This window comes from Rattus norvegicus, chromosome X, assembly GCF_021556685.1.
Source record: "Rattus norvegicus strain SHRSP/BbbUtx chromosome X, alternate assembly SHRSP_T2T, whole genome shotgun sequence".
Classification (NCBI taxonomy): Eukaryota; Metazoa; Chordata; class Mammalia; order Rodentia; family Muridae; genus Rattus; species Rattus norvegicus.
In genome coordinates, this window is record NC_141554.1 from 8,045,032 (window position 1) to 8,067,974 (window position 22,943).

Here is a 22,943-nt window from a genome sequence, read left to right on the forward strand (position 1 = left end):
CTCACAATCTCACAGAACAAAACCAAACCAAAACTAGCCCTCTTTAGCTTTGGGTAGTTCTTCTGGAAACCTTGATTATATTACATGGAAAATGTATCCTTAAAATTTCTTCATATTTCACAAACCTTATGAAAATTAGGATGATGTATTTCTGAGTATTTTTATTATCACTTGTCTAAAAAATTAAACATATACTTAAAAACCAAATAGTAAAAGGTATTTTAGCAACCACCAATAAAATGTCAAAAACAGATGTTCCTCAGCACAAACTGTAGAATGTGGAGAAATAAATTATCCAAATAACAAATATATGGATGGTAATTAGGAATGTCTCTTAGCAAATCTGCCCTAAAACCATCTAAGTTTTAGAAAAGGTAGTATTTATAATTTGAGATCTGTACACTTTGGGGCTAAAAGAGGAAAGGGCCAGCCAGATTTTGGAGCCAATCATTTATTTATTTCTATTATAAAATAAACCTGCTATAAAAATTCATATAGAAGTTTTTATTTAGATTTATGTTTTCATTTCTTTTGAGTACTGTGTAACAAAGGATTAACCTGGTTCAAAGAAAGGTTTGGCTCTTTGTCTTTAGTACCTTAGAAATAACAAGCCAGCCTTTGGATTGTTGAGCCTGATAAAAGTTGGCTTTGTTTAGATAGTCTATGTTAACTATGTGAGTATGGTAGAGGCTTTGGGTTACATAGTATCAACTGACTTCCAGAGGGACCCAAGATTAAGGTCAGGTAAATGGATATTTAGTCATTTTTTTCTTTTATTTTTTTATTGGATATTTTTAATTTATATTTCAAATGTTATTCCCTTTCCTGGTTTCCCAGACATAAGCCCTATTTCCCATTCCCCTCCCCTTCCACCCCTCCTTCCCAAGATACAATCCACAGACCACATAAAGCTCAAGAAGGATGACCAAAGTGCGGATGCCTCAGTCCTTCTTAAAAGGGGGAACAAAAATATTCATAGGAGGGGATATGGAGGCAAAGTTTGGAGCAGAGACTGAAGTTAGCCATTTCTATGTGGTGAGTCCCCAATATTACCTCTTGTCTCCAAGGCTCTGGTGAGTGGAGAAATAAACACTAACATGGTTCTTGGGGTGGTGTGGTAGGGAGCATAAGCTGTATATTACCTTGGATAAACTGTGGTGTTTAGGCAGGGAGTGGAGCACATGGTCTTCACTGACCCTGCCCACTGTCATAATGAGACACAAACCCAGTTTTCTGCAGATTACTGTGGAGACTGAGAGCAGAGTCAATTGCCAGGGGAGTGCTTGGCTTTTAGGGATGAGACTTTGTGACTGGTTCTTGGTCATTAGGTAGGCCTAATCTAGGGGTATCAACTTATTTATGCAGCTCCTTTGAGGTTATTAACTCCTAGGTGGGGTTTGGCAGGCAGAATGATGGGCTTCCTTAATTCTTTCTGTCAAGTGCATAACTTGGGGCTGTTTATCTCCCCATTTTTGGTGCACTCACAGACCATCCTTAGTTGCTCGATGTAGCCAGCACTGACTTCTAGCAGCTAAAGAAGGGAAGCTTTTTAGAGCAAATGCATTCCTGACGTGGAAACATATCTTGGATAGGTCCAGCCCTATAGGAGCAGCAGCATATAGCACCAACTTGTACTGTAAAAAAAAGAGAGGGATTAGGGTAGATGCAGTTACCTCCCTTTTCAAGAGCTGGTGCGTTCTGATATTACGACTGGGAAAGGAAGCTGCATCAATTATATATCTGTTTTTTTTTTTTTTTTACAAAAACCAATTTGTCTTTTTAGTATAATTTTCAGCTTTTCACAATATTTTTTTAATCTTTATTAACTTGAGTATTTCTTATTTACATTTCGAATGTTATTCCCTTTCCAGGTTTCCGGGCCAACATCCCCCTAACCCCTCCCCCTCCCCTTCTATATTGGTGTTACCCTCCCCATCCTCCCCCCATTACCGCCCTCCCCCAACAATCACGTTCATAGGGGGTTCAGTCTTAGCAGGACCCAGGGCTTCCCCTTCCACTGGTGCTCTTACTAGGATATTCATTGCTACCTATGAGGTTGGAGCCCAGGGTCAGTCCATAGTCTTTAGGTAGTGACTTAGTCCCTGGAAGCTCTGGTTGGTTGGCATTGTTGTACATATGGGGTCTCGAGCCCCTTCAAGCTCTTCCAGTCCTTTCTCTGATTCCTTCAGTGGGGGTCCCGTTCTCAGTTCAGTGGTTTGCTGCTGGCATTTGCCTATGTATTTGCTGTATTCTGGCTGTGTCTCTCAGGAGAGGTCTACACCCGGTTCCTGTCAGCCTGCACTTCTTTGCTTCATCCATCTTATCTAGTTGGGAGGCTGTATAAGTATGGGCCACATGTGGGGCAGGCTCTGAATGGGTGTTCCTTCTGCCTCTGTTTTAAACTTTGCCTCCCTATTCCCTGCTAAGGGTATTCATGTTCCCCTTTTAAAGAAGGAGTGAAGCATTCCCAATTGGGTCATCCCTCTTGAGTTTCATGTGTTCTGTGCATCTAGGGCAATTCAAGCATTTGGGCTAATATTCACTTATCAATGAGTGCATACCATGTGTGTTTTTCTGTGATTGGGTTACCTCACTCAGGATGATATTTTCCAGTTCCAACCATTTGCCTATGAATATCATAAAGTCATTGTTTTGGATAGCTGAGTAATATTCCATTGTGTAGATGTGCCACATTTTCTGTATCCATTCCTCTGTTGAAGGACATCTGGGTTCTTTCCAGCTTCTGGCTATTATAAATAAGGCTGCTATGAACATAGTGGAGCACGTGTCTTTATTATATGTTGGGGCATCTTTTGGGTATATGCCCAAGAGAGGTATAGCTGGGTTCTCAGGTAGTTCATTGTCCAATTTTCTGAGGAACCTCCAGACATATTTACAGAGTGGTTGTACCAGTCTGTAATCCCACCAACAATGGAGGAGTGTTCCTCTTTCTCCACATCCTCGCCAGCATCTGCTGTCACCTTGAGTTTTTGATCTTAGCCATTCTCACTGGTGTGAGGTGAAATCTCAGGGTTGTTTTGATTTGCATTTCCCTTATGACTAAAGATGTTGAACATTTCTTTAGGTGTTTCTCAGCCATTCGGCATTCCTCAGCTGTGAATTCTTTGTTTAGCTCTGAACCCCATTTTCAATAGGGGTATTTGTCTCCCTGCGGTCTAACTTCTTGAGTTCTTTGTTTATTTTGGATATAAGCCCTCTATCTGTTATAGGATTTCACAATATTTTTATTTTTTATTCATATTCTCACCTTTATCTGATTTTATTTATATATTTTATATCTCTATTTTAAAACTTCTTGCTCTTTTCTTTTCCCCAGCTTAATTTTTTCATTTATTTAACCTTGCAGCTGCTTCCTTTTTTTTCCTTTTCCCTGTTCCTCCTTTATTACTTTTATTCATTTTTTAGTTTAAGCTGGCCTTGAACTTCTAATTGTCCTGCCTCCCCTTCCCACATGCTAGATTACAGGTATATACTACTTTTATTAATTTTTCTTTTGAGATATGGTCTCACTATGCAAGACCTGGTTGGTCTAAAACTTGCTAGAACAGATTACATTTTAATTTTTAATTATGTATATCTACATGTTTATATGAGGCTACATACATAAGAGTATAGTGTCTTTGGAGGTCAGAAGGTGGCTCTGGATCTCCTGGAATTGCAGGTGTGAGCAACCCAACATTCATACAGGGAACCTCTAGTCTTCTGGAAGAGCATTAAATACTATTAATTACTGATCCATCCCTTTAGACCTACCATTTTCTTTTCTACAGCTGATGGTGGTAAGAGTAGTTTGATTTTTATTGTATGTTTATATTTTGTTTTGGTGTTGTGATGATTAATCACCAATGTCAACTAACAGGATTTAGAATCACTGTGAAAACATTTCTATGCTGTCTATGAGACTATTTCTAGAATGATCTTTAAAAATATTTATTATATTATTATAAATTATATATACACACAATCTGCTTTCACATACACCCAGAAGAGGAAATCAGATCTCATTAGAGATGATTGTAAGCCATCGGTGGTTGTTGAGAATTGAACTCAGGACTTCTGGTACAGCAGCCAGTGCTCTGAACTACTGAGCCATCTCTGTAGCCCCTCTAGAAAGGAAGGGTGACTGAATGTGGATGGCTCCATCCTTACTGGTTAGGGTCTCAGAATGAATTAATAAAGAAGAAATAGAGCTGAGCACTCATCTTACTTTCTGTTTTCTGACTGCAGATACAATAATAGCCTGCTGCCTTATTCTCCTGACATCATACTTTCCCTGGTATGGTGGACTGCACCTTTAAATTTTGAACCCAATTAAACCTTTACTTCCTTTTGCTTTTTTCATGTATCTTGTCACTGGAATGCATAAAAAGTAACTAACATATGTGTTGCTGTCATAGCATTCTCTTCTTCTGACTGGTATTGTGGTTAGGGTCTTAGAAGACTACTCACTAAAATGATCCATACAAACCTAGAATCTACCCTAACAGATGTACCAATTGTAATACACAAACAGGAAATATAAAAACCTGAAAGAGGGAGGGGAGGGGATAGGGGCTTATGGAAGGAAATTGGGAAGGGGAATAACGTTTAAAATGTAAGTAAAGAAATATATCTAATAAAAAATATAAAAAAAATCTGAAAGAAGCAAGGCAACATGAACAAAGAACATATACCTGGGAAAACTAGGGCTTTATAAATGAGTCCTTAGCAGCTGAGCAAATGTATTCATTTGGTTGTCTTTAATCCTTAACACATTTTTAACAAACTGATGGTGTCAAAACAACAAAATTTCGTCACAGAGGTATGGTGGCACACACTGTTAATCCTGGCACTCAGGAGGCAGAAGCCAGTGGATCTCTGTGAATTCAAGGCCAGCCTGGTCTACCCAGGGAGTTCTAGGACAGCCAGAGCCATACAGTAAGACTGTCTCAAGAAACTATATATTATTGTTTACAGAAACAATGCTATAAATGGTCTAAAATGCTCTACAAAACTCACTTTTGCCACTCATAGTCTAACATCTACAGTTACTACCAGGTCTTATCTCTCAACCCCATAATTTGAGAAGATATGTCCTTCAAGTTTTAGCTAACCTTTTTTGTTTGTTTTAAAACAGGCTGGCCTGATTATAGAGCCAAAGCTGGCTTTAAATTTCGCTGTCTCTCAAGTGCTAGGATTATAGGCACGCATCACATATGTCTGGCCCATGTTTAAGTTTAACTTCCCTTAAAATGCTTTGAGTTCCCAAAGTCAGAGACTTTAACAGTATTAGAACAAGAACAATTTGTATTGACAAATATGAAAAGACCATGGAAGTGCTTTCCTCAGTAGGTAGAGGAGACTGCCCTTTGATCTTGTGTGGAGACTAGATGTGGATGTATGATGTTTTAATTCTTCTCTACCTGTTACTCCCAGTGTTGTGGTTACAGACGTATGCTATTCCATTTTAAATAGGTGCTGGGAATTCAGGTCTTCATGCTTGTGCAGCACATACTTTAACCATTGAGCTATCACCTCAGCCTTCTTTTTAATCTCAGTATTTCATTTTCCTCATTAAATCACCTTTAATAAGCACTTAAAATTTAATTTCTTATTTAACCAGTTTCCCACTTGTTGAAGAGTTTACCTTTAGAAGTTAATTTTGTCACAACTGAATTCACATTGGCCTAAACAGTAAACTCATTCTAGCTTTCCAATTTATACTAAATTCTGGATACTTGTTTGTGACTCTCTCTACCATCTCTCTCTACCATCAATCCAAGCCACAAGTGTTGGATGATTTTATTTAGTTTGGCCGGTCAAAAAAATGTTAGATATTTCTACCAGATTTACTCTAGGAAATAATGATATGGGAAATTATTATTACCATTTTTACTAACATGCAGTTTTCTGTTAGGTATTAGGTTTAAGCTCTCTGCCATCTTAAGTACTATTATTGTCTCCATTTATAGATGTGGAAGCTGAAGATCAGAGATGTTAGGTAAGTTTTCTAAGCTTATATAACTAGCAAGAAGTAGGACCAGGTTTCATATCCTAGGAGGCTGGCACCCCAGAGTATATTCCTCCTCTTCACTCCTCTCCTCTCTCTCCCCCTGGCCCTTCTTCCTCTATTCCTCAATCCCTCCCTCTCTTTTTTCCCCTCCCTTAATCTTTACCTCCTTTCCATACTGTATTTTAAGACAGGGTCTAACTATATGGCTTAGGCTGGCCCTGAACTGGTGGTACTACTGCCTCACCCTTTCAACTTGTTAGAGCTTACAGATGCATGCTATCATGCCCAGCTTTGAAACCACTTTTTTCTAGACAGGGTCTCATTATGTAGACTTGGCCATGCTTTAAGATTTAGGTTGAATGAGAACTTCAATGTAAGATACAGAAACAGAAATTCAGGAAATCTGGTGATTAGAGCAAGTCTGTCTAGAATCTGGGCAAAATCCAGGGTTTCTTAGACATCTAGCTTGAACAAAAACTAAAGGATTATCAGGAGCCTTCATGGTCAGAAAAAGACTCTTATTCCATGATATGAAACCTAAAGATATTGGTTGCTCTAGATCTCAAGCCTGCCAATGTAATACTCTCTCAGTACAGTATATATTACCAAATTTTTAATTTTGGTTTCTTTAAAAGAAAAACAGAAATATTATAAGAATATGTTTTCATTTTAATCCCAGGTGTTGGGATATGGGTTGCTTCAGATTGTACACAGCAGCTGACTATGATTTATTTGCCTCATGTTCTCCGAGGGGCATGATTTTGCCAGCTGCAGATATTTTCTGCAATTCTGTCACATTTGGAATTCTGGGGGCTTTTCAGGAGCCAGTGGGTTGTTGGTTAATGTTGGCTGTGGTTTGTTAATAAGTGCGCAAAGAAGAAATAAGAAGAAATTATTAGATATTCTGACAGCAAAGATCAAACCTGTTCTAAGGAAGTCGACACCCCGAATGAGCAGGAAGTAGTTTAATACTAACATTGACCTCTTTCCAACACCTTGACTTTATTCAGGGTTTTCTTTCCTTTCCTCTCTCTTATCTAGTGTTAGGGGATTGAAAGGGTGGAGAAGAGTGAGAGAAAGAAGAATCCACAAAGCAGTCCAAGAGATCTACAAAGGTTATCTGGGAAAAGAGGCACAGCTTAGTGCTAGAACACTTGCCTAGCATGTCTGAGGAATTGGGTTTGACTCCCAATTCTGCAAATTAACAAAAATAATATTAACAAAACAACTTATAAAAGCATTTGAAATTTAGAGCTTTGTAGGTAGGTAATGTTTTTACTGCTACCTACTATCTATTGCACACTTCCTAGGACTAGAAAATGACTTTATAAAAAAACTGATTCATTTTTCCTTAAGCCTTGAGTTGATCCATTTCAGCTTGCTACCCCACTAAAGAAATCACAATTATCAAGAGAACTGCAGATTCTCATCAGCAAACCTACCTTCAATGATACTCAGTTTACCTTTAAATATATTAATCAGAACTATCTGTGCCACCTCAAGGACCTCCTACTCCTATATTTTGTCTTTTCCTTTCTCACCTTCTGAAAAAGCCTTCCTCCACATTGGATTACTCCCCCTTTGTTTTATCTGTCAACAAGTATAAGCACAAACTTGTTTGTCCCACCTTAACATAAGCTTCTTTACTCCATGTTTCCAGTTCTTTGCCATCACCCACACTGGTAAATTCAGGGCTCCATGAGAAGCACTTAGCTTATCTAACAGTTTTTATTTTTTTTAATACAAAGGGCTTTTTATTCTTGAAATATTTTCTTTCATTGTTTTCTAAACCTGATTTGGTTTTCTAATTGTTTACCTGGTGATTTGTTTCAGTCTCTTCTGTTAATTCTTTCTATTCATCTTTACTTCTTTATTCTGGTGTGCTCAGGACTATCGCCCAGTACTGCATTTCCCTCTAACCTTACTTATTCAGTGATTTTATTCAGGGCAGGTTTTAGCATTTTAAGCCAAGATATCAACTTGACAGGATCTGGAATTACCCTGAAGATATATCTTGGGGCATGCTTGAGTGATTATCTAGATTAGGTTAAATTGGGAAGACTCCACCTAAATATAGGTGGCACCATTCCATCGGTTAGGGTCCCAGGTTGCATTAAAAAAAAAAGCAAAATACAAAACCCAAGAAATATCTGAATACAAACATCGATTTCTCTCTGATTCCTGACTGTGATTACAATTTGACCAGCTGACTGAAGTTCCTGTCACCATTACTTCTCCACAATGATGGGTGTATCCTTGAATTGTGTGCTAAAATAAATTCTTCCTATTGAAGTTGCTTTTGCTGAGTATCTTGTTAAATTTTTTTCTCTCATATTATTACATCCTGACCACAGTTTACCACCCCTCTCTCCCTATTACCACCCATCTCCTCTAGAACTATCCCTACCCTTCCCTCAGAGGAAAGCAGGCATCCCAGGGGCATCAACCAAATATGGCATAACAAGCTAGGGTAAGACCAGGCCCACACCATCACAACAAGGTTGGACAAGGCAACCTAGTAGGAGGAAAATGGTTCAACAAGAAGGCAAACGGTCAGGGACAACCCCTCCACTCCCACGCTTATGCTAAATATCTTGTTATAGCAATGTGAAAATTAACTAAGACAAGGCTTGTCAACTGTATCCTTTGTCCAAAACTTCCTCCTAAATTCCAGAATTATGTGCACATGTGCTAGCTACACATTCCTACTAGAATACACACACACACATACACACAAACACACACACAATGTATATATAAAACATAAGTGTTCAAAATGGAATTTGTTGTTTCCTTATCCAAATCTATTCTATGTATAGGTTTTCCATTGGCATCATCTAGAATCCCACTACTTCTTACCACTTTCTCAAGGCCACATTCAAGTATCTGATGGATTACCATCATAGACTTTTAATTGCTTTTTCTTATTTCTAACATTTCATCCTCAGTATATTCTGAATTAAGGTGTCACAGTGGGTTCTTTGGTGATAGGATTTTACTATGTATAGTCTAGGCTGGCTCAGAACATATGATTTTCCTGCCTTTACCTCATGTGTACTGGGGTTACAGACCTTTGCCATTTGGGTTTATTAGTTAACAAATTGCTACAGAAATTTAAAAACTTGTATAATAGATTATAATAAGCTTCCAACTTCACTGAGTGATGGTATATGGTGGATCGTGTTTACCTTTAACCCTTACAACTTCCTGCCTTTTATATTATTTTTATTTCATAGGATGATTTATAAAGTAATATATTAGCCCACTCCTCTGCTTTAAAAAAACTACCAATGGCTCCTTTTGTGTGAGTATATGGTGTATGGATAGACACAATGGTTCTTTCCCAAACTCAGTGAAAAAAATAAAAGATCTTATAATGGCTCTGGAAAACTTTATGAGGCAATGACAAACTTACATGGCATTAACCAATTGCAGACATTCATCTGTTTCTACATATTTTGGTTGCTAGACAACCAAAACTGGGGCCTTTAATATGCTAGTAAAAATTACATGAAATTTAAATTTAAAGTGTATAAGCATTGGTGTACAGGTAATTAGAACATGGACACATTTATTTGTTTAAATACTGTCTATGCTTGCCTTTGCAATGCAAAGCTAGCATTGAGCACCTGTGACAAGAATACATGGTCCACAAAGCCTAACAAACATACTTATTATCTTGCTATTTATAGAACAAATTTACCAGCCTTTGCCCTAACCAGTAAGGACCCCATAATCTCTTTGATCTTCTTTTCTTAAATATTCTGTTTTCATCTTGCTGGATTCTTTCTTGTTGATCAAATAGGCCAGGCACACTCCTAACTCATGGCCTTTTCAACGGCTGTTCCCTCTGTTTGAAACACTTTTATCCTAAATATCTATATATCATTTTCTATTGCACTGGAGTCTTTGTTCAAATGTCTCTTTCGTAATTAGTCCCATCATAGCCACCTCACTTAAACTTCAATTAATACTCCCTGCCTCACACTTCGCAATTTACTGTCCTTTACATTTTTCTTTGCCATAGCACTTATTATCTTCTAATATTTTAGTTAACATCTACTGAGTATTGTTTACTTTCACAAACTAAAATATAAGATCTACAGTGCAAAGTTCTTTGTTATTTCATTGGTAGACATAAACCCTAATATGCAGTTAAACATATACACTTGTTGAATAAATTAAATCCCTTATACTCAAGCTTGGGATAGAGATGTAGTTCAATAGTAAAACATTTGCGGCAGTCCAGACACCACCCGGACCTGAAGGGAACCAGTCAACAGTTCTCTGCACCCCAAATCTTGTGGGAGGGAGAGCTAAACCTTCAGAGGGACAGACATGCCTGGGAAGCCAGAAGAGACTACACTCTGCCCACATTTCTGACTCCAGGGGAAAACACCTAACACCATCTGGGACCCCGGTGCACAGGGGCCGCGAGAAAAGGCGTCACAGGACCTCCTGGTTGCCGCCCTCACAGAGAGCTCAAAAGCAGCCCCCCACAAGCAACTTGAGCCATGGAACCAGAGGTAAGACAAACTTTTCTGCTCCAAGTGACCTGCCTGGTGGACTCAGGACACAGGCCCACAGGAACAGCTGAAGACCAGAAGACAGGAAAGACTACACACCTGAAAGCAGAACACTCTGTTCCCATAACTGGCTGAAAGAAAACAGGAAAACAGGTCTACAGCACTCCTGACACACAGGCTTATAGGACAGTCTTGCCATTGTCAAGAATAGCAGAACAAAGTAACACCAAAGACAATCTGATGGCAAGAGGCAAGCGCAGGAACCCAAGTTACAGAAACCAAGACTACATGGGATCATCAGAGCCCAATTCTCCCACCAAAGCAAACACTGAATATCCAAACACACCAGAAAAACAAGATCTAGGTTTAAAATCACATTTGATCATGATGATGGAGGACTTCAAGAAAGACATGAAGAATTCCCTTAGAGAAAAGCAGGAAAAGATAAATAAACAAGTAGAAGCCTATAGAGAGGAATCACAAAAATCCCTGAAAGAATTCCAGGGAAACACAATCAAACAGCTGAAAGAATTAAAAATGGAAATAGAAGCAATAAAGAAAGAACACAGAAAAACAAAACTGGATATAGAAAACCAAAGGAAGAGACAAGGAGCCGTAGATATAAGCATCACCAACAGATTACAAGAGATAGAAGAGAGAATCTCAGGAGCAGAAGATTCCATAGAAATCATTGACACAACTGTCAAAAATAATGTAAAATGGAAAAAGCTACTGGTCCAAAACATACAGGAAATCCAGGACTCAATGAGAAGATCAAACCTAAGGATAATAGGTATAGAAGAGAGTGAAGACTCCCAGCTCAAAGGACCAGTAAATATCTTCAACAAAATCATAGAAGAAAAATTCCCTAACCTAAAGAAAGAGATGCCCATAAACATACAAGAAGCCTACAGAACTCCAAATAGATTGGACCAGAAAAGAAATTCCTCCCATCACATAATAGTCAAAACACCAAATGCACAAAATAAAAAAAGAATATTAAAAGCAGTAAGGGAAAAAGTTCAAGTAACATATAAAGGCAGACCTATCAGAATCACACCAGACTTCTCACCAGAGACTAAACTCATAGATGAACAACATAATAGTAGACAGAATGTGGTACCTAAGGCTGCAATGCAAACTCTTCTTTGTAAATATTAAAGTCAGTGATTTCTCTTCCAGTTATGATACTGATTACTAACAGGTATAAAAATAATCGTTAACAGTTTAACAGTGGGGAATGTAGGTAATGTGAGGAGAATAAATGTTATTGAATACAAATTCAATAAAAATATTAAACAATGAACATGGAAACATTGTTTTAATGAAAAATATGTATTATAAATTAACCTGATGCAGTAGTTCAGTGCACCTTAAATAAATATTAAGGATGGGAGAAACACAGATGAATGGTGTATCATCTTGGCTTTTAAGAGGCTCACATAGGGAGAACAAACAGGATAAACAAAACACTGTGTTAGGTTAGTAGCTTAAGGTTTTTATTTCTGTGATTTAAAAAAAAATACAATCAAGAGTAACGTGGGGAGGAAAGGATTTATTTCATCTTTTAATTTGCTGTCCATCATCAAGGAAGTCAGAACAGGTACCCAAGACAGGAACTGATACAAAAAGCCTTGGAGGACTGTTGATTACTGGCTCATTCCTCATGGCATGTTTAACCTGCTTTCTTATAGCACCCAGGACCACTAGCCAGGTGTAGCACCACTCATTGTGGCCTGAAATCTTCTACATCAGTCATCAACCAAGAAAATGTGTACCACAGGCTTGTCTACAAGCCAATCTATTTGGGGGCATTTTCTCAATTGAGTCATTTCCAAAAATGACTCTAGCGTGTGTCAAGTTGACAGTAAATATCAAGGAGAGATTTTCCCCTTATAAAAATTAAAATGTTATGTAGTTAAATAAAATGAGCCAAAATAAAAATTTAAAGTCAAGGTAAGTATTCATATTTTTCAAATCTGCAACCTGTTATACTAAATAGAAGTGAACTAAATAAAACATCTAGAACCACTGCTTTAAGTTATGATGTTACGGAGACCCCTTTCTCTGAGGGTCTGCCGGCAAATCTAATCTCAACCACTCTGCAGCTCACAAGCAGTAAGTCTTAAGTCAGTCAGTCCTTCCTTCCCACTTACAAGCAGAGTCACCTTATTATGCTTGGATCAGAAAGTGAAGTAACATTGTACCTTAGATATCCCAAAAAACATTACCTGTATTACCACATGCAATATATATGACTATAAGAATAATTTTTTAAAATTTATTTTTATTTTATGTGCACTGGTGTTTTACCTGCATGTATATCTATGTAAAGGTGTGAGGATGTCAGATCTTGGAGTTACAGACAGTTGTGAGCTGTCCTGTGTGTTCTGGCAATTGGACCCAGGTCCTCTGGAAGAGCGGTCTGTGCTCTTAACCTCCAAGGCATCTAGGCATCTCTCCAGCCTCTTTAAGAATGATTTTTAAAACTATTCACCAGACTTTACTTATTCAAATGTACCTTTCCACACCCAAATGTTTTACAGAACCATCTATCTAATCATAGTGGATCTTAAATTCATTGACAGTTAATGGATGAAATATATTTAAGAGTTATAGCTTATTCCCTCTCAGAATGAATCACTCAGCTTCAGAGTCTCGTTAACACATGAGCTCTGACACTAAAAGATGAAGGTTAAATACCATTATGAATATTATTTTGAGAAGGGGTCTCCCTTTGTTGTTTAGGCTAGCCTTGAACTCCTGAGGTGAAATGATTTCTTCTGCCTCAATTTCTTGAGAATTTGGACCAAACATGTTTATCACTATTACTGGTAACCAATATGAAGTTGAAAAGAATAAGCTAAGGGTTGGAGAGATAGCTTACTGGTTAAAACATTTACTGTACTTTCAGAGTATCCAAGTTCAATTCTCAGGACTCATGCTGGGTGGCTCACTTGTAATTCCAGCTCCAGGGAACCCAACACTCTCTTATGATGTTTGGGGGCACCCACCTAATACATTTCCTTTGGGGAAAAACAGGCTGAATCAGGTCCAGAAGCAACATCTGAAAGATTTTTACAAATGGTCTATGGAAGAGCAGCATCCTGCACTTGAGTGGGTAGCTTCTTAAGTGATTTCTGGGTTAACAGGACATTCTTACTGGGACCATGAGCCACGCAGGCTTGGTTTTAGTTCACTCCACCAATTCTCAGGGTACTTACCTGAATACAAGCTCCTGTCTTCAACTTGCACAGGTTGCAAACTAAGGCCCACCGGCTAGGTGGGATGTGAGAGATTTTTGTGACAGGCTCCATTCTCTCAGGACAAGCGATACTGACCTACAAATAAAACATCATCATGAGGTGGAAGCACAAAGGCATGTCAAAATCAGTTTTCACAAACTATATATGATGTTTTTGAAACTGAAAACATTGAAACAATGAGGTAAGCCATATCTTCCAAGGTTAGTACAAAACTAAGAATAAACAAAAGATGTTTCTTTCCATTTCTCAGTTCTTCAATCATTTCTACTAATGTAAACAATTTATATCTATGATGAAGAGTGAGGGAGTGGGACTAGGTAGGTATGGTTATCTAAAAGAATCAAGATACATTCATCTTTACTAAGAAAGCTACTTAGGAAAGGAAATGAAGTTCAGAAATTCTAGAATCTGTCTTATGTTAGAGATGGTATCACATGCCTTGCTATTTCATTTAATCAACTAAAGATAAAGAAAGGCAGTGACAGATCTTTCTATTTGGTTTACAAAGCAGCATAATACTGTTGTAACTGCAAATTTCTGTAATGAAGGGACTACAGCATATAATTAGGGTGAGGATGATACTTCTAAACCCACAATCTTTAAGACTATGTAACTATTATCATCTTACCCTACTCTCTCAGCCAAAGTAGCTTCAAAGTGAAATTAAGTCTTTGGGAATGCTGATAAGCAAAGGACACTTTAAAGAAGACGGAAAAATTTCCATATGGAAATAAAGGGTCATACAACTACTGCTAAAAATGTGTCTTGTTTCTTTCTTTCTTTTTCTTTTTACAACTTTATACATGTACAAATGTTGTGCCTGTGTGTATGTCTGTGCACCAGATGTATGCAGTGTCTACAAAGGCCAGAAGAAGGTATTAGATTCTCTGAAACTGGATTAACAGATGGCTGTAAGTGGGTGCTAGGACTGGAACCTAGGTCTAGTAGCCAGTGCTCTTAACCCCTGGACAATCTCTCCAGCACCAGAAATAAATAGGTTTTAAAAAGCAATAACGGGGAGACCCAACCGCCTGGTCAGGTGGGCACTCCTGAGGCTGCAGAGCGGAAGAGACCACCAACACTGCTCACCCCTGCCCACATCCCTGGCCCAAGAGGAAACTGTATAAGGCCTCTGGGCTCCCGTGGGGGAGCGGCAGGACCCCTGCCAGAGACACCGCCGGACCCTGAAGGAAACAGACCGGATAAACAGTTCTCTGCACCCAAATCCCGTGGGAGGGAGAGCTAAACCTTCAGAGAGGCAGACAAGCCTGGGAAACCAGAAGAGAATGCTCTCTGTACACACATCTCAGACGCCAGAGGAAAAAGCCAAAGACCATCTGAAACCCTGGTGCACTGAAGCTCCCGGAAGGGGCGGCACAGGTCTTCCTGGTTGCTGCCGCTGCAGAGAGCCCCTGGGCAGCACCCCACGAGCAAACCTGAGCCTCGGGACCACAGGTAAGACCAAATTTTCTGCTGCAAGAAAGCTGCCTGGTGAACTCAAGACACAGGCCCACAGGAACAGCTGAAGGCCTGTAGAGAGGAAAAACTACACACCCGAAAGCAGAACACTCTGTCCCCATAACTGGCTGAAAGAAAACAGGAAAACAGGTCTACAGCACTCCTGACACACAGGTTTATAGGACAGTCTAGCCACTGTCAGAAATAGCAGAACAAAGTAACACTAGAGATAATCTGATGGCGAGAGGCAAGCGCAGGAACCCAAGCAACAGAAACCAAGACTACATGCCATCATCGGAGCCCAATTCTCCTACCAAAACAAATATGGAATATCCAAACACACCAGAAAAGCAAGATCTAGTTTCAAAATCATATTTGATCATGATGCTGGAGGACTTCAAGAAAGACATGAACACACTTAGGGAAGCACAGGAAAACATTAATAAACAAGTAAAAGCCTACAGAGAGGAATCGCAAACATCCCTGAAAGAATTCCAGGAAAACACAATCAAACAGTTGAAGGAATTAAAAATGGAAATAGAAGCAATCAAGAAAGAACACATGGAAACAACCCTGGATATAGAAAACCAAAAGAAGAGACAAGGAGCTGTAGATACAAGCTTCACCAACAGAATACAAGAGATGGAAGAGAGAATCTCAGGAGCAGAAGATTCCATAGAAATCATTGACTCAACTGTCAAAGATAACGTAAAGCGGAAAAAGCTACTGGTCCAAAACATACAGAAAATCCAGGACTCAATGAGAAGATCAAACCTAAGGATAATAGGTATAGAAGAGAGTGAAGACTCCCAGCTCAAAGGACCAGTAAATATCTTCAACAAAATCATAGAAGAAAACTTCCCTAACCTAAAAAAAGAGATACCCATAGACATACAAGAAGCCTACAGAACTCCAAATAGATTGGACCAGAAAAGAAACACCTCCCGTCACATAATTGTCAAAACACCAAACGCACAAAATAAAGAAAGAATATTAAAAGCAGTAAGGGAAAAAGGTCAAGTAACATATAAAGGGAGACCTATCAGAATCACACCAGACTTCTCGCCAGAAACTATGAAGGCCAGAAGATCCTGGACTGATGTCATACAGACCCTAAGAGAACACAAATGCCAGCCCAGGTTACTGTATCCAGCAAAACTCTCAATTAACATTGATGGAGAAACCAAGATATTCCATGACAAAACCAAATTTACACAATATCTTTCTACAAATCCAGCACTACAAAGGATAATAAATGGTAAAGCCCAACATAAGGAGGCAAGCTATACCCTAGAAGAAGCAAGAAACTAATCGTCTTGGCAACAAAACAAAGAGAATGAAAGCACACAAACATAACCTCACATCCAAATATGAATATAACGGGAAGCAATAATCACTATTCCTTAATATCTCTCAATATCAATGGCCTCAACTCCCCAATAAAAAGACATAGATTAACAAACTGGATACACAACGAGGACCCTGCATTCTGCTGCCTACAGGAAACACACCTCAGAGACAAAGACAGACACTACCTCAGAGTGAAAGGCTGGAAAACAACTTTGCAAGCAAATGGTCAGAAGAAGCAAGCTGGAGTAGCCATTCTAATATCAAATAAAATCAATTTCCAACTAAAAGTCATCAAAAAAGAGAAGGAAGGACACTTCATATTCATCAAAGGAAAAATCAACCAAGATGAACTCTCAATCCTAAATATCTATGCCCCAAATACAAGGGCACCTACATACGTAAAAGAAACCTTACTAAAGCTCAAAACACACATTGCACCTCACACAATAATAGTGGGAGATTTCAACACCCCACTCTCATCAATGGACAGATCATGGAAACAGAAATTAAACAGTGATGTCGACAGACTAAGAGAAGTCATGAGCCAAATGGACTTAACGGATATTTATAGAACATTCTATCCTAAAGCAAAAGGATATACCTTCTTCTCAGCTCCTCATGGTACTTTCTCCAAAATTGACCATATAATTGGTCAAAAAACGGGCCTCAACAGGTACAGAAAGATAGAAATAATCCCATGCGTGCTATCGGACCACCACGGGCTAAAACTGGTCTTCAATAACAATAAGGGAAGAATGCCCACATATACGTGGAAATTGAACAATGCTCTACTCAATGATAACCTGGTCAAGGAAGAAATAAAGAAAGAAATTAAAAACTTTTTAGAATTTAATGAAAATGAAGATACAACATACTCAAACTTATGGGACACAATGAAAGCTGTGCTAAGAGGAAAACTCATAGCGCTGAGTGCCTGCAGAAAGAAACAGGAAAGAGCATATGTCAGCAGCTTGACAACACAACTAAAAGCTCTAGAACAAAAAGGAGCAAATACACCCAGGAGGAGTAGAAGGTAGGAAATAATCAAACTCAGAGCTGAAATCAACCAAGTAGAAACAAAAAGGACCATAGAAAGAATCAACAGAACCAAAAGTTGGTTCTTTGAGAAAATCAACAAGATAGATAAACCCTTAGCCAGACTAACGAGAGGACACAGAGAGTGTGTCCAAATTAAGAAAATCAGAAATGAAAAGGGAGACATAACTACAGATTCGGAGGAAATTCAACAAATCATCAGATCTTACTATAAAAACCTATATTCAACAAAATTTGAAAATCTTCAGGAAATGGACAATTTCCTAGACAGATACCAGGTATCGAAGTTAAATCAGGAACAGATAAACCAGTTAAACAACCCCATAACTCCTACGGAAATAGAAGCAGTCATTAAAGGTCTCCCAACCAAAAAGAGCCCAGGTCCAGACGGGTTTAGTGCAGAATTCTATCAAACCTTCATAGAAGACCTCATACCAATATTATCCAAACTATTCCACAAAATTGAAACAGATGGAGCACTACCGAATTCCTTCTACGAAGCCACAATTACTCTTATACCTAAACCACACAAAGACACAACAAAGAAAGAGAACTTCAGACCAATTTCCCTTATGAATATCGACGCAAAAATACTCAATAAAATTCTGGCAAACCGAATTCAAGAGCACATCAAAACAATCATCCACCATGATCAAGTAGGCTTCATCCCAGGCATGCAGGGATGGTTTAATATACGGAAAACCATCAACGTGATCCATTATATAAACAAACTGAAAGAACAGAACCACATGATCATTTCATTAGATGCTGAGAAAACATTTGACAAAATTCAACACCCCTTCATGATAAAAGTCCTGGAAAGAATAGGAATTCAAGGCCCATACCTAAACATAGTAAAAGCCATATACAGCAAACCAGTTGCTAACATTAAAATAAATGGAGAGAAACTTGAAGCAATCCCACTAAAATCAGGGACTAGACAAGGCTGCCCACTCTCTCCCTACTTATTCAATATAGTTCTTGAAGTTCTAGCCAGAGCAATCAGACAACAAAAGGAGATCAAGGGGATACAGATCGGAAAAGAAGAGGTCAAAATATCACTATTTGCAGATGACATGATAGTATATTTAAGTGATCCCAAAAGTTCCACCAGAGAACTACTAAAGCTGATAAACAACTTCAGCAAAGTGGCTGGGTATAAAATTAACTCAAATAAATCAGTTGCCTTCCTCTATACAGAAGAGAAACAAGCCGAGAAAGAAATTAGGGAAACGACACCCTTCATAATAGACCCAAATAATATAAAGTACCTCGGTGTGACTTTAACCAAGCAAGTAAAAGATCTGTACAATAAGAACTTCAAGACACTGAGGAAAGAAATTGAAGAAGCCCTCAGAAGATGGAAAGATCTCCCATGCTCATGGATTGGCAGGATTAATATAGTAAAAATGGCCATTTTACCAAAAGCAATCTACAGATTCAATGCAATCCCCATCAAAATACCAATCCAATTCTTCAAAGAGTTAGACAGAACAATTTGCAAATTCATCTGGAATAACAAAAAACCCAGGATAGCTAAAGCTATCCTCAACAATAAAAGGACTTCAGGGGGAATCACTATCCCTGAACTCAAGCAGTATTACAGAGCAATAGTGATAAAAACTGCATGGTATTGGTACAGAGACAGACAGATAGACCAATGGAATAGAATTGAAGACCCAGAAATGAACCCACACACCTATGGTCACTTGATTTTTGACAAAGGAGCCAAAACCATCCAATGGAAAAAAGATAGCATTTTCAGCAAATGGTGCTGGTTCAACTGGAGGGCAACATGTAGAAGAATGCAGATCGATCCATGCTTATCACCCTGTACAAAGCTTAAGTCCAAGTGGATCAAGGACCTCCACATCAAACCAGACACACTCAAACTAATAGAAGAAAAACTAGGGAAGCATCTGGAACACATGGGCACTGGAAAAAATTTCCTGAACAAAACACCAATGGCTTATGCTCTAAGATCAAGAATCGACAAATGGGATCTCATAAAACTGCAAAGCTTCTGTAAGGCAAAGGACACTGTGGTTAGGACAAAACGGCAACCAACAGATTGGGAAAAGATCTTTACCAATCCTACAACAGATAGAGGCCTTATATCCAAAATATACAAAGAACTCAAGAAGTTAGACCGCAGGGAAACAAATAACCCTATTAAAAAATGGGGTTCAGAGCTAAACAAAGAATTCACAGCTGAGGAATGCCGAATGGCTGAGAAACACCTAAAGAAATGTTCAACATCTTTAGTCATAAGGGAAATGCAAATCAAAACAACCCTGAGATTTCACCTCACACCAGTGCGATTGGCTAAGATCAAAAACTCAGGTGACAGCAGATGCTGGCGAGGATGTGGAGAAAGAGGAACACTCCTCCATTGTTGGTGGGATTGCAGACTGGTACAACCATTCTGGAAATCAGTCTGGAGGTTCCTCAGAAAATTGGACATTGAACTGCCTGAGGATCCAGCTATACCTCTCTTGGGCATATACCCAAAAGATGCCTCAACATATAAAAGAGACACGTGCTCCACTATGTTCATCGCAGCCTTATTTATAATAGCCAGAAAATGGAAAGAACCCAGATGCCCTTCAACAGAGGAATGGATACAGAAAATGTGGTACATCTACACAATGGAATATTACTCAGCTATCAAAAACAACGAGTTTATGAAATTCGTAGGCAAATGGTTGGAACTGGAAAATATCATCCTGAGTGAGCTAACCCAATCACAGAAAGACATACATGGTATGCACTCATTGATAAGTGGCTATTAGCCCAAATGCTTGAATTACCCTAGATCCCTAGAAGAAACGAAACTCAAGACGGATGATCAAAATGTGAATGCTTCACTCCTTCTTTAAATGAGGAAAAAGAATACCCTTGGCAGGGAAGGGAGAGGCAAAGATTAAAACAGAGACTGAAGGAACACCCATTCAGAGCCTGCCCCACATGTGGCCCATACATATACAGCCACCCAATTAGACAAGATGGATGAAGCAAAGAAGTGCAGACCGACAGGAGCCGGATGTAGATCGCTCCTGAGAGACACAGCCAGAATACAGCAAATATAGAGGCAAATGCCAGCAGCAAACCACTGAACTGAGAATAGGTCCCCCGTTGAAGGAATCAGAGAAAGAACTGGAAGAGCTTGAAGGGGCTCGAGACCCCAAAAGTACAACAATGCCAAGCAACCAGAGCTTCCAGGGACTAAGCCACTACCTAAAGACTATATATGGACTGACCCTGGACTCTGACCCCATAGGTAGCAATGAATATCCTAGTAAGAGCACCAGTGGAAGGGGAAGCCCTGGGTCCTGCTAAGACTGAACCCCCAGTGAACTAGTCTATGGGGGGAGGGCGGCAATGGGGGGAGGGTTGGGAGGGGAACACCCATAAGGAAGGGGAGGGGGGAGGGGGATGTTTGCCCGGAAACCGGGAAAGGGAATAACACTCGAAATGTATATAAGAAATACTCAAGTTAATAAAAAAAAAAAAAAAGCAATAACGGGTTGGGGCTTTGGCTCAGTTGTAGAGCGCTTGCCTAGCAAGCCCAAAGCCCTGGGTTCGGTCCCCAGCTCCAAAAAAAAAAAAAAAAAAAAAAAAAAAAAAAAAAGCAATAACTATCAAAGAAGGATGATTCATCTACTAAAAGTTCTGTCTAGATCAGGAAAGAGAGATCTATATACTGGAAATCAAGAACTGAGAAGCCATTAAGAGAACATTAATTAACCATGGAGATTTTATTTATTTTTCTTTGCTTTTTGAGATAGGGTCTATGTTGCCCAGGGTGGCCCTTAACTCATGATCTTTTTAGTCCAGCCTTCTGAGTGCTGGGATTATAGGTGATTTGTTTTATTTTTGTGTATGTGGTGGTTGGGATCAAGCCCCTGCTTTGCATATGCTAAGCAAATAATGTTATATTCCCAGGTTCTTGTTTTTTCAGAGAAAAGGTCCCACTATGACTTAAGAAAGCATTGAGATTGCTATGCAGTGTAGGCTGGCTTGAGCTTTTGATTATCCTGCTTTTTCAACCAAATATGAAGCATTATAGGCATATGCTACCAGGCCTGGTTTCAACCTTTTTTAAATTTAAATTTTTGGTAATAGAGAGTGGCTTTGTTCATAATAGGCAAATACTCTACTACTTATTACACTCTACCCCAAACTATTGGTTTTGTTTGTTTGTTTAGTCTACCTACCTAGGCTGGCTTTGAGCTCATTACACATCTCTAAGATGGCTTCCAGATCTCAGTCCTCCAACCTTAGCCCCCCAAATTACAGAGATTACAGGAATGTCCTAATGTGCTCAGATTAGAAGCCATGTTTTAATTAAGTTAATGAACACTAGCCATTCAGAAAATATCTACAATTAAAGGATAGGTTGTTAACAAGGAATAGATTTTGAATAAAAGCCTTAGGTAAGTGTTGAGTTTAAGCACTCAAAAGAGCTTTTTAAGTAAAGGACAGCTAGGTCCTTAATACCAGAATTTGGGAGGCAGAGGCAGGTGGATTTTTGTGAGCTCCAGGGCACTAGTCAGTAATAGAATAAAACCCTGTCTTTTTTTTTTTTTTTAAAGATTTATTTTTTATTTTATTATATATAAGTACACTGTAGCTGTCCTCAGATATACCAGAAGAGGGCATCAGATCTCTTTACAGATGGTTGTGAGCCACCATGTGGTTGCTGGGAATTGAACTCAGGACCTCTGGAAGAGCAGTCGGGTGCTCTTAACCACTGAGCCATCTCTCCAGCCCAAAACCCTGTCTTTAAAAAAGAAAAAAAAAGTAGAAGAAAACCACCACAGTGGGCAAGAGTGATTGCTTACTTTATCTGTAACAGCCAAAAATTAAGAGACCCAAAGCAGAATAAATAAATAGAATATCCATATAATGATGAACTAGTAAGTAATGTAAATTAATGAACTATTGATACATACTACAACGTGGAGTTCTAGCTAGGCAACAAAAAATACTTACTCTAAAAGTTCCATTTATATGAAGCTTAAAAACAGACAGAAGTTAACCATAGTGATACAAATTAAATAGTTTACTCTCAGGAACTAGAGAGCCTTCCAGGATGCTATTTATATATTTCTGTGGTGTTTTCATGTCTTATTCTGGCTTATGGCTACAGGTATTTAAAGTTAAGCTTTACTTTTAAAAATGTTTTTCTCTTACCTTTATCTTTTTTAAAAAGTAGTTTATTTTGAAATATTTTTAAAATATTCTTTTAAATTACACATATATGTGTATGAG

At 38.7% G+C, this 22,943-nt stretch overlaps 1 protein-coding gene across 4 annotated transcripts in view; it reads right to left on the bottom strand.

Annotated features, from left to right (window-relative positions):
* Jade3 (jade family PHD finger 3) overlaps positions 1 to 22,943 on the bottom strand; it is a 172,338-nt gene that overhangs the window by 23,235 nt on the left and 126,160 nt on the right. For all 4 annotated transcript variants that reach the window (XM_087599331.1, XM_087599330.1, XM_087599332.1 and 1 more), the window contains one exon: positions 13,764 to 13,880. In XM_087599331.1, the coding sequence (XP_087455457.1) occupies positions 13,764 to 13,880 (117 nt within the window). The remainder of the gene's footprint in view (positions 1 to 13,763; positions 13,881 to 22,943) is intronic.